The sequence below is a fragment of the Mustela nivalis genome, assembly GCF_964662115.1.
Source record: "Mustela nivalis genome assembly, chromosome: 15".
Lineage (NCBI taxonomy): Eukaryota > Metazoa > Chordata > Mammalia > Carnivora > Mustelidae > Mustela > Mustela nivalis.
In genome coordinates this window covers 16,250,043-16,262,728 of record NC_139034.1, presented here as the reverse complement: position 1 = coordinate 16,262,728, position 12,686 = coordinate 16,250,043, and the positions used below count along the sequence as shown (strand labels likewise).

General features: G+C 43.4%; 1 protein-coding gene across 6 annotated transcripts in view; it reads right to left on the bottom strand.

The window, feature by feature from the left end:
* B3GLCT (beta 3-glucosyltransferase) overlaps positions 1 to 12,686 on the bottom strand; it is a 118,214-nt gene that overhangs the window by 98,148 nt on the left and 7,380 nt on the right. For all 6 annotated transcript variants that reach the window (XR_014303530.1, XR_014303531.1, XR_014303532.1 and 3 more), the window contains exon 2: positions 5,601 to 5,650. Coding sequence is in view for 3 of the 6 variants with exons in the window: in XM_082701486.1 (XP_082557612.1) it covers positions 5,601 to 5,650 (50 nt within the window). In the remaining 3 variants the exon portion in view is untranslated. The remainder of the gene's footprint in view (positions 1 to 5,600; positions 5,651 to 12,686) is intronic.

Genomic DNA, 12,686 nt, shown 5'->3' with positions numbered 1-12,686 from the left:
GCTCAGTGAGTTAAAGCCTCTGTCTTTAGCTCAGGTCATGATCCCAGGGTCCTGGGATCGAGCCCAGAGTCGGGCTCTCTGCTCAGCAGAGAGCCTGCTTCCCTTCCTTTCTCTCTGCCTGCCTCTCTGCCTACTTGTGATTTCTGTCAAATAAAATCTTATTAAAAAAAAAAAAAAGATGTGGTCTGTATATACAATGGAATATTACTGAGCCAGTGGAAAAGATAAACACCCAACTTTGGCATCAATATCGATGGGACTGGAGGAGATTATGCTAAGTGAAATAAGTCAAGCAGATAAAGTCCATTATCACACAGTTTCACTTATGTGTGGAACATAAGGAATAGCATGGAAGACATTAGAAGAAGGAAAGGAAAAATGAAACCAGAGGGGGAGACTATTTGTGAGAGACAGTGGACCCTGAGAAACACGGTTTTAGAGGGGAGGGGGTTGGGGGAAATGGTTGAGCCCAATGATGGCTATTAAGGAGGGCACGTATTACAAGAGCACTGGTTGTTATATGCAAACAATGAATCATGGAACACTACACCAAAAACTAATGATGTACCGTATGGTGACTAACATAATAAATAAATAGGGTCCGTCACTCTTTTAAGTGGTGGACACACACACACACACACACACACACAATCTTCAAAACAGCTTTTTGATATAGGTCCTATTACCCCATCTCCTACATGAGGAAGCTGAAGCAGAAAGGGTCAGTAAGTCCCACAGCCTATCAGTGTTGGAGGAGGGACATGAACCACAGTGTCCAACTCTATCCCTACATCACACAGGATACAATATCATAAGTTACCACAGGGGGTAAATCTGGGCAAGACTACAGGTTGAGGCAGGTATGTGGCCACGGCTGAGGGGGGCACCAGGGCTGAGGGGGTGCTGTGGCCTGGAGCACGAGGCTAGGTGGGCAGGCTCCCCTGAAAACTGCATTAGATCAGAAACCTGGTTCTAGTCCAGGAACCTAGAAGAGGAGCCTAGGCCCAGAGGTCAGGCCCCAGGAGATACAATAGGGCCCAGCACCCAGAATTCAGACGTGAAGCCACCAGATGCCCTGATGTGTGGGGCAGGCCCCCAGCCCTAAGCAGGGCCGCCTGCATTCCAGAAAGCGCCCCCCCCCCCACTCTGCCACCCCTGAATAAAGCAAGCAGTGAGCTGAGAGGGAAGGAAGGCAGCTGCTTCTGAGCAAGCTGGTGGGGCAGGTCCTGATCAGTTCTGCCAAGGGTGATCAACTAATGAGAATCCCAAGTTAACGTGGTTGTTGGTAAGAGCCTTAACTCCCATGTCCAGGTTCATCTACAGACTTAGGGTGACCTTGCAAATGAATTCTTCTCCAGCTCCCAGTCTCGGGTATGGTCCACAGTAGACATTTTATTACTACCTCTCCTCAAGGGATCAACGGCTTTTTTGGCTCCGTGGCCTAAGCACAAATGGGATATTTTTCAAGGACTTTAATACCTTGTGTGAAAAATGACATGAAGATGTAAGACTCACCTTGTTTCTATTTATATTTATATATATATATATATATTTCAGAAGACAGATACATATATATTATCCTATTCGAGAATGTGAATTAGAACCTATGCTTGAAAGTATAGGCTGTAATTTTCAATTCATTATACAAAATGAATTGTATTAATTCAATTCATTTGTATTCAAATTAATTCCCTATTACTATCCCTTAGGTAGCACTTAAAATTTATTACAAATGAGCTTTATTATTGTCAAACACACATACACATACACACACATATTACAATGCACACAGCTATATAAAATTACAGTATGAAAAATTCAAGGATTCAGGAAATTGAGATTCTGACTTCACTTTTTATTTTTTTTTAAGATTTTATTTATTTATTTGAGAGAGAGAGAGCACAGAATGAGAGAGAGCACAGGAGCAGGGGGAATGGGCAGAGGGAGAGGGAGAAGTAGATTCCCTGTGGAGCAGGGAGGCCCCCAACTCCATCCCTGGCTCCATTCCAGGACTCCCCAGATCATGACCCAAGTCAAAGGCAGTTGCTTAACCAAGTGAGCCACCCAGGTGCCTTTTAACTGCCAGTAACCTCAGTCAAATCACGTAACTTCTTAGCAGCTAAGTTTTCTCTGCTGTACAGACATGCCTCGTTTTATTGTGCTTTGCTTTATCATGCTTTGCAGATACTGTGTGTTTTACTAATCGAAGGTCTGTGACAACCCTGCATTCAGCAAGTCTATCAGTGCCTTTTCCTCCAACAGCATTTGCTCACTTTGTGTCTCTGTGTCACATTTTGGTGATTCTCACAATATTTCAAATTTTTTCATTATGATTACATTTGTTATGATAATCTGTAATCAGCTATCTTTGATTCACTATTGTAATTGCTCTGGGGTGCCACGAGCTGTACCCATAAAAGATGGCAAACTTCAATGACAAAGGTGTCTGTGTTCTGACTGTTCCACTAACTGGCTATTCCCCCATCTCTCTCCCTCTTCTCTGGGCCCCCTATTCCAAGACACAACAATACTGAAATTAGGTCAATTAGTAACCCTACAATGGCCTCTAAGTGTTTAAGTAAAAGCAAGAGTTGCACATCTCTCACTTTAAATCAAAAACTAAAAACGGTTAAGCTTAGCGAGGAAGGCATGTTGAAAGCTTAGATAGGCTGAAAGTTAGGTCTCTTGCACCAAACATTAGCCAAGTTGTGAATGTGAAGAAAAAGTTTTTAGAGGAAATTAAAAGTGCCGCTTCAGTGAACACACAAATAAGAAAGCGAAACAGCCTTTCTGCTGATACGGAGAAAGTTCGAGTGGTCTGGGGAGAGCAAACCAGCCCCAATATTCCCTTAAGCCAAAGCCCAGCCCGAGCAAGGCCCTAGGTCTCTGATTCTGGGAGGGCTGAGAGAGGTGAGGAAGCTGCAGAGAGAAGTCTGAAGCTGCAAAGGTTGGTCCATGAGGTTGAAGGAAAGAACCAGCTCCGTAACAGAAGGTACAAGGTGAAGCAGCAAGGGCTGGGGGAGAAGCTGCGGCAAGTTCTCCCAGAAGGTCCAGCTACGATAGTGATGAAAGCGGCTACACACCACAGCAGGTTTCTAGTGTAGACAAGACAGCCTTCTACTGGAAGATGCCATTGAGAACTTTCAGAGCTAGAGAGGAGAAATCAAAGCCTGGCTTCACAGCTTCAAAGGACTCTCACGTTAGGGGGATAACACAGCTGGTGACCAATGCTAACTGACCATTCCAAAAATCCTAGGGCCCTCTCAAATAAAATATTAAAAAAAAGAAGAAAGAAAGAAAGAAAGAAAAAAGTACACTGAGCACTGAGTAATATTGTTGAACTGCTACATTGTATACCTGAAACAATGTAACACTATATATTAACTACACTGTAATTAAAATTCTTGAAAACTCAAAATAAATAAAGATAAAGAAACATGTTTCATGAGATGAATGATCTCATGGTGATTCTCTGATGGATCCAGGCAAAGAATGTTGAAAACCTTCTGGAAAGGATTCACTAATCTACTATACCATTGAGAACATTCATGACTCATGGGAAGAGGTCAAAATATCCACATTCACAGGAGTTTGAAAGAAGTTGATTCCAACCCTCATGGATTACTTTGAAAGATTTAAGACTTCAGCAGTGGCAGTGACTAACTGCATTTGTGGTGGAAACAGCAAGAGGACTAGAACTAGAAATAGAACTGGGGGTAGGGGGATGGTGGTATGGGCAAAACAGATGAAGGGGGTAGAGAGGTATAGGTTTCCAGCTATGGAATAAATAAGTCATGGGGATGAAATGTTCCACACAGGGAGTACAGTCAATGGTGTTGTAATAGTGTTGTATGGTGACAGATGGGAGCTACATTTGTGGGGAACATAGCAGAATTATAGACTTGCCTAATCACAGTATTGTATGCTTAAAACTAATGTATCATTGTATGTCAACTCTACTTCAATTTAAAAAAAAAAAATAAGGAAAGAAAGAAATGGAGCCTGAAGATGGGTCCACCTCATGATCAAACTTGAACAGATAAGGAGCTGCTCCTCATAGATAAATAAAGTAGTTTCTTGAGATGGAAACTATTCCTGGTGGAGATACTATGAAGATTGCTGAAATGACAACAGTGGACTTAGAATATTACATCAACTTGGTAGATAAAGCAACAGCAGGGTTTGAGAGGACTGACTCCAGTTTTGAAAGAAGTTCTACTCTGGGTAAAATGCTATCAAACAGCATCAGCCACTACAGAGAAATCATTCATGAAAGGAAGAGTCAACCAATGGGGCAAACTTTATTGTTGTCTTATTTTAAGAAATTGCCACAGCCACCCCAGCATTCAGCAACCACCACCCTGATCAGTCAGTGAGGCAAGACCCTCTACCAGCAAAAAGACTACAACTTGCTAAAAGCACAAGTGATGGGCAGCAATTTTTTTTCTTTTAGCAGTAAAGTACTTTTAAATTCAGGTATATGTTTTAAACATAATGCTATTACACACTTAACAGACAACAATACAGTGTAAACACAACTTTGGTTATGCACTAAAAACCAAAAAAAAAAAAAAATTCATTTGACCTGCTTTAATGCAGTATTCACCTTCTTATGGTTTTCACTTAATTGCAGCAGTCTGGAACCAAAACCACACTATGCCCAAGGTGTGCTTATACATGGGAATATCTGTTTTGCTTAGTAATAACAGGATCATTGAGAAGATCAAGTTAATTAAATGTCTGAGAATATTTTATTAACCATAACCATAAAGGATCTTAAAACCAAAGGAAATCATGATTATTGTTCCTATATAGGAAACGCACAGCACAGTTAGAACAGATAATACTCTGTTGACAAAAGAAACATCTTTTTTAAAAATGCTTTTACACTAATTGTGGGATAAAAAATCAAGTCAACTGAGCCTTAACTAATATGATATAGACAATTTATATTTTTAAAATATGGTTTCTCTTTAAAAAAAAAAATACTGTTTCTCTTTCTCATCTGCTAAATTCATCTAATGCAAAGCCTATATGGTAAACTTTAAGCAAAGTTCCTGAATGCAATTGATGATGAAAAAAAAGCAGCAGCTCTGCGATTTGGATAAGAGTTGTCCTGTCTTCATTGGTCCCCCAGGTCTCGGTTCCTGGGTCCGACCATGCAAGGAGCCTGGCAGTCACCCTTGGGGACTCACATAGTGCCACCTTCAGGGAGAGGGATAGTCAGGCTCTTATGACCCCAGGGACAGAGCATAAGACTCCTTTCTCAGACTGGGAAAATGAAGCCCAAGTTTAGATGTGGTCAGACTAGACAAAACTACGGTCTCCAAGCAAGACTTCTAAAACGTCTAACTCCATTTCAAAATACTTTTTCTTAAAATGAAATTTGAAACCTACTTGGTCTGCTTAAACCATTATTAAAGGACTTTAAGCTTATGTGTAGCTTGCCACTAGAGATTAAAAATCTATGTTGACCAACATTCCATTAATCCATTTAAAAAAATGATAACTGTTGAAAGACAAAATCATTACAGCTCCCATTAAAGAAAATACAAATGAACCTCAGACAGGAAGAATAGATTTGATCACGAGAATAGTACCTTAGATTGCTTGACCTCTTTCTTTATATCTTCAGAAACCAAAGCAAAAGCTGGAAAAAAGAAAACATTTTTCCATTAAATTATCAATTAAGATTCATTCTCACATTCAACAGTTGTGCTTAAAATGAGAAAAATAGGGTTCTTTAATAAAGCATATTTTGCTCATTTTTAAAAGCAGCTGCACTGCTACAAGCCCACCCCGTGGGCCACCTTCATCTCCGGACCTGAAATTATTCATCGGTGGGAAGCTAATGTGCTTAGCCTACCAAGCGAAAGGAATATTACATCAAAGAAATTAGAATCTGTATACCATTTGTGTCTCTGGATATAAACTACAAAAAAGAGATGCGTACAAAATACACCTTCTCAGCAAGCTTGATTCTGGTGCCTTCTAAAGCGAAAGGGAATTTCTAAGAATCTAGAGGGAAGCGGTACAGATTCCTACTCACACAATCACTGCAGAGCCTGGCAGGCACCCGAGCTGAATCTGGGGCAAGCTTTCATTCTCAGGGGCTGCCAGGTTAGAAGTGTGGTGCAGACAATGGGTGACTGCACAGAGCCCACTCACGCAATGGGGCCAGGAGGGGGAAGGGAATTCAAATCACTCCCTATTTAGAAGGATTTCAGGTTTTGAGTTGATAAAGAATGGATAAAGATATCCCTCCAGACACAGCTAGTCTCTACATTTAAAATAATAATAATAACACTAACAAGAACATGACAGGAAGACTTTGAAAATACAAAGCAAAATAATAAACACCACAGTCAGGAAGGTTAACCAGACAAAAAAATAATGTACTTTAACTTGATGGTGCATTTCTTCTGAGGAGCTAAGAGAAAAGCACCTCATAGAGTTTGCTTTCTCCAGTTAGCGTCCCCAGGAGAAAATGGGCAACGGCATAGAACAGTCATGCACGAAAAGTGTTGGACGCCGATTCGGCAGAGTAATAATGTAGTACAAGGGGTTTCGGTGGTAGGTCTCCCGGGAAAACGGAGGAGACCCTCCTGAGAAGCAGCAGACAGCTTCCTCCATGCGGACCCCTCCAACCTCACCTCCACCCCCAGACGCACCCCCACCCCCAGACATCCACTGCCTCCAGTTCTCTCTCCATTAACATGTACTCAAAGGAAATGATGGAAAACATTCACACGAAGATGCAAATGACTGACAACCTTTAATCATTTCCATTTCCAGGATGACATTTCAAAAGGCAGGGGGAAATCGAAAACGTAACCTAAAAGAACCTCTACGTGTGGAATGTGGACAACAGCAGATGTTACAGGAGGCCTCCCTGAGACCACCTCCTAGAAATAATAATCCCCAACTCCACCCCTCCTTACCTTCTTCACTCTTTTTCTCCAGAGCACTCACCACCATAATACATACTAATATTTGTTTATTGCTTGTCTTAAATATTAGTTTATTACAAGCTCCATGATTTTGTTTTTTGGTTTTTTTTTTTTTTAAGATTTTATTTGTTTATTTGACAGAGACACAGAGATCACAAGTAGGTAGAGAGGCAGGCAGAGAGAGAAAGGGGGAAACAGGCTCCCTGCTGAACAGAGAGCCTCATGTGGGGCTCGATCCCAGGACCCTAAGATCATGACTTAAGCCGAAATCAGAGGCTTTAACCCACTGAGCCACCCAGGTGCCCAGGAATGTGGTTTTGACTGCCTGCCCCATACCTAGAACACAGCCAGCACACAGAAGAAGGTCAATAAATATTCATAAATCAATCAATTATTCAATCAATACAAGTCTTTACAATGGCACTGGGATCCCATCATTTATAGGCTGTCTGCTCCTTCCACAAGGTACAATCCACCAAGCAAATTGAAGAAATTTAGTATGTCCTCCCAACAACAATTTATTCTCAGTAAGATCTGCTCCACTTTCTCATTTTACACACACATACACACACACACACACACACACACACAAGAAGGCAACCACAAAGCCCAAATCATTCATTAAATTCTGAGAGGAAAGATTTAACCCCAAACAGCATTTTAAATTCCGCTTCTGGGTATTTGATTCTTTGGTTTTGTCATATTTGATTTACCTCCAAACTAGCAGGCACACTTTTTAAAACCCTCAAGAAGATACCAAAAATAGAATTACTAATGAGCATTAGTAGGGAAGTCACAACACGTTAATATCACTCAGCACCACAGAATTCCACAAAACAGAACATTCAAACAACTTGCAGGATATGACAACTGTGGTCAATCTAAGACACGACTCTGAGTCCAAAATCCGTCTCTGCTGACTCCATCAATTCTTAATTCCAAACACAGACCGTTAAAGCTTTCTGGGCTAAAATTCCCTCTTTTGTCAAGATTTAAAAAAAAAAAAAAAACCTTCTCAGTTTAACACGTTCAGTGACTCATCATCTAATAACCAGGATTTAGTCTTCCCTCACTTTTTTGGCAGGCCAGATGGCTATGTAAAAGGAAGAGTATGTCAATACAAAAGCCCTTTCAAAGGCAGACTCCATACTAAAGAAAACAGGTCTGCAAGTTACTAACATGTCACCTTTCATAAGTAAGCAGCTAATGTCATTTCATAATGTTTCACATAGGAATCACATGGAGGGAAGACATTCCTAATAAATCAAGTGAATTCCACAAACCCTTCTTGTCATAATCAAGACAACACACCTCTATTCAGACAAAGCTTAACTGAAGCAAGAGTAAACTAGATTTTAGTTTCCTCCAAAACCACAAAGGCCTAGATTTAAAATACCCTTTAAAACACACACACACAGAGAGAAAGAAAACTGTCATTTGTCCCTATCACACTCTGCTGTGAAATTAAGAACTCCTTTCCCCCATGATAGAAATAAAATGTATGATGTTTAAAGCAGTAACAAAGAGGTGCCTGGTTGGCTCAGTCAGTACAGCGTGTGACTCTTGATCTTGGAGTCATGAGTTCAAGTCCCACGTTGGGCATAAATCTTACTAAATAAATAAACAAATAAAGCAATAAGGGAAGAAATGCATCAGTTACTTTCAGGTATAAGAGCAAATCACATGGCAAGATAATCCTCATTAAACATAAAAATATACTAGTTGGTTTTTCCTTTGTGTTTCCGTAATCTAAATAAAACAAATCACCAAGGAACCAAATGCATTTTGAAGGCACAGAATATGCTATACCACTAATAAACCCAATCTTAAAATAATGAACCCTTAACAAAATTCCTACCCACAAGATCCTGGCTTTCACAGTTGGTGCAAATGAAGGAGAAACGGTAAAATTAGAGGAGGAAGTAAGAAAAATCAGCAAGCGAGGTAAGAAATTACCTGTCACACAGTGGGACTTTACCACTACGTGGCCCAGGGTGGAGGGAAGAAGGAAGGAGGAAAGGGTCCCCCAACTCTGCCAAAGGGAGTGGCCACCTGGGGCTGGATAGTTATTGTTTGGCTTCATATTAATTTCCAAATTCAGTGGGGAAAAAATATTCTTGAAAGCGTGGCCTTAATGTGCAGTTGGAGAACTATTCCAAGGTAAATCATGCTCTTATATGCCAAACTGCTGTTTAAAAGTAATTTTCCCTTTTCTATTTTCAACATGAATTCCTGTGAATTGCTACAGGGAACTATATTTAAAGTGCAAATCAGGATGGGCAATAGAAATAAGACCTTTCCGAGATAACTTTAAATAATTCAAGCCAACTAATGTGTTAGCACACCTATTCTAAGAGATAAATCAAGATTTTACAACTAACCTGGGACTAAGATTTATAGGCCAGCCTAAGCCCTAGAGTGCCAGAAAACTGGAGAGGAATTAATTGCAACACATTTAAGCAACCCTAATCAACCATCTTTTCTTGTTCCTAGGAGTGAGCAAGGGACCCCAGGAGCCCCCACAGGAAAGATGATTGTCCCTCCTAGTTCCTCGTGCTGTTTTGCTCCTCTTTCCTGGTTTGTCCTCCCAGACTATCCCAGGAACATCTATCATAGAAACCAGATTAAACACACACACACAGAAAAAAAACAGAAACCACTGGGAAGCTCAATAACTCCACTCAGAGGGGTGCTGCCAGGATTAAGTGAGATAAGACACAGCATTTAGCATGGAGCTCTGTGTGTTCATAGCTCAACTGACGCTGCCATAAGCCACTCGCGGGGCAATGGTTTGCTGTGGGTCTAGGCGGTGTCTAGGTGGTCGTGGGCCCTACCCTGGAGCTTGGAGGGAGGCAGGGAGTGGAACCGTGTGTCCCTAGCTCTGGATCCAGGACAAAGCTTGCAGCTGAGCCCCCGGCACCTCTCAGGGTCTCACACAGGCTCTGCCCCACTTTCTCTTCTGACACACTGTGGGAGGGAGCCTGTGGGGCTTCCCTTTCTTTCCTGTGACCTACTTACGAGAAACGTTTCACCCAGCACAGCTCCTCCCCAAGTGGCTCCAGCTCCCTGGAGCTTTCCAGGTTGAATTCCAAGTCCTCCAGAGGAGGCCTTCAACTCCAGGATGTGCAGCCCACAGCTGACTGACTTAGTTCCAATTACCTGCTTTGAAGATCATCCAGGCAGGCAGAGCGACCAGAAACGCATGCACCCCCACGCAGCGACAGAGGGCAGAGCCTGCCTTCCCTTCCGCCTCCTCAGATCTACTGTCCCTGGGGCTGTGCACACATGGGGTAGCTGCTCCAGCCGCCCGCCCTGAGGCATCCCCGTCCAAAGTGGAGATGGAGGGCCCCTGGCGCTCCACATGGGCAGAGCACAGAACCAGCCCTGGCATGTGGCCAATGGTCAAATGGTTTCTCGGGTGTTATGTTTCTAGAACAGGGCCTGACACATGCTATGTGCTTTAGGCCGTAGCAGTTACTGTCATTAGTAATAGTTTACATTTTCATTTGAACAGGAGAAAACCAGAGTGGCTATATGCACCAGCATCACCCGTTCTGCTGGGGAACATGAGTAAGCAGCTGCCCGAGGAGCTGATGTGAGACACAAGTCCCTCAGTCAACAACCAAGTGCACAAGCATCCACTGTGCTGGCTGTCACTCTAATGGAGTCCCTGAGGGAGCACCTGGGGTGGAGACAGAGGCCGTCTCACCCAAGGCAGGGCAGCAGAGGGAAGGGAGGCTCCCAGAGATCAAAGCACTGCTCGGACTAAACTCAACATGGTGCTTGAGCAAGCAAATTCCAAGCAGCAGAGACTTCAAGTTACAAGAGCGAGGACGCCTGGAAACAGGTTTCTGTGTCAAAGTTTGAATAGTTTAGTGTACCCAGAGCGCGGACACCTGAGGGGAGGAACTAGAGCTGCATGCCTGTGGGGAGGGAAGACAATGTGACGTGGACACCTGTGGGGACGGAATGTCTGGGACATGGACACCTGTCGGGGAGGAGAGAGACTGAGGCTAGAGATGGAACTGGAGACAGCAGGGCCATGTCATGAAAGGGCTCAGTGGTAGGGGGTCTGCTTTTATTGTAAAGGCCATGAAAAGCTTCTATCAAAGCAAGCACCATGTTGAAACGTGTCTTTGACAGGTTTCCAGAGTAGTGTTGGGTGGGGCTGTGAGGGGACAAAACAAAAGGCACAAACATGCCAGCTAGGAAGCTAATGGAGCCAGGTAATGGGAGAGAAGGGACAGAATTCGGATGAGGCAGTGCCTGAGCGTGGTGAGTGGTGAGCAAAAGCGGGGTGTTGGAGATATTTAAGCAGCAGAATCTGCAGTCCAGGAGTCCGGTGCTACCAGGAGACAGGGCAGGGAAGGGAGAGTCCATAGGGGTTGGTGAGAGGAAAGGAGCGTAGGTGAGTCCGGGATGCAGAGGGAGCAGCTGAGCACACTGAGGTGCCGTTCACAAGCCCGAGAATAAAGCCAGGGGGAGCAAATGCATGGAAAAACTCAGTCTGCTTCCCAACATCCTGAGGTGCTGAGGCCATTCAAGGGAACATATCCAGCAGCAGGGAAGGGCTCTCCAGGTAGAGAGAAGCTAGGGAGAAGGCAATTGTTTAAGGAGTTTATAAGGTGTTCTTCCAAGGCATTCTCTCTGTAAAGCTTCAAAGTGCGACGGAAAGAGGTGTGGCCCAGGAGAGCTGGCCTCCACGGCCTGCTCCACGAGGAGGACCAGCACAGCACGCTGGTCGGATGCACAGAATCTAGACTCCCACCTTGTGGCTTCAAATCCAGGTTCTGCCACTTAGTAGCTCAGCAACACTGGGCCAGTGACTTTGGCTCTCAGAGCCTCTGCCTCCATCCCTGTAAAAGGGGGGAAACTAACAAGAATGAGCTACGTTGGTGCATATACAGGAGCAGGACAGTACCTGGCCTGTGAAAGGAATGATTGGAACCTTTTGCTCAGGTGCCAAAGAGCAAACTCAGGAAAAGAGATGCTGCCCTGGGGAGGAAGCTGGACAACATTAAGGTCAGGGAACCGCTGTGCCCCACTCCGTGGGTTCCACACCACTTACAAGGTGACCAGCCGGCTGAGAGAAGGAATAGAGATTGGGGAGGGGGGAGCTGGCCTCCCCTCAAGTGTGGCAATGAGCACACTGACATGACGGTCCTCTTTTGAGCTGCTCACTACCTACCCCTGCTTGGTCTTACTCCATCTCAAACACTTTTTCAGTTTTACCAAAGAAGTCAATGGGCAAGGGAGTTTGGAATACAGATTTTTCTTCCCTTGGCAACAGAGTTGGCCAGGACCAATACAGTCTCTGTGCCAGAGGGTAAACCTACTTATAGAAAGGACAGTAAATAGAAAGAAAATAGAAAGAAATGGGAAATAACTGTATATTTTAGAAAGACAAAGATCATTTGCTTCTTTGATTCCTATATCATTTAAACAAATAATAGGAAAGCCCATATGCCAAGGGAAACAGAGTTTTGGGGGAGAGATTCAAAACACCACCCTCACAAGCAGGTTTCCTAGGTTGAGTCATAGGTAAGGGGCAGAAGAAACCCCCGTTGCACAGCCCACTCCAGAACAAACTCACCACCAAAAAAATCAGCGCTTCATATAATCCCTTTGCATTGTACGAGCAGCACTGAACAGTGAACTATCAAGTTAACTTATACAGTCTCTGCTTAAATTGGGGGTATCTTATTTCTACAATATAAAAAGTCATTTTAGAAGACC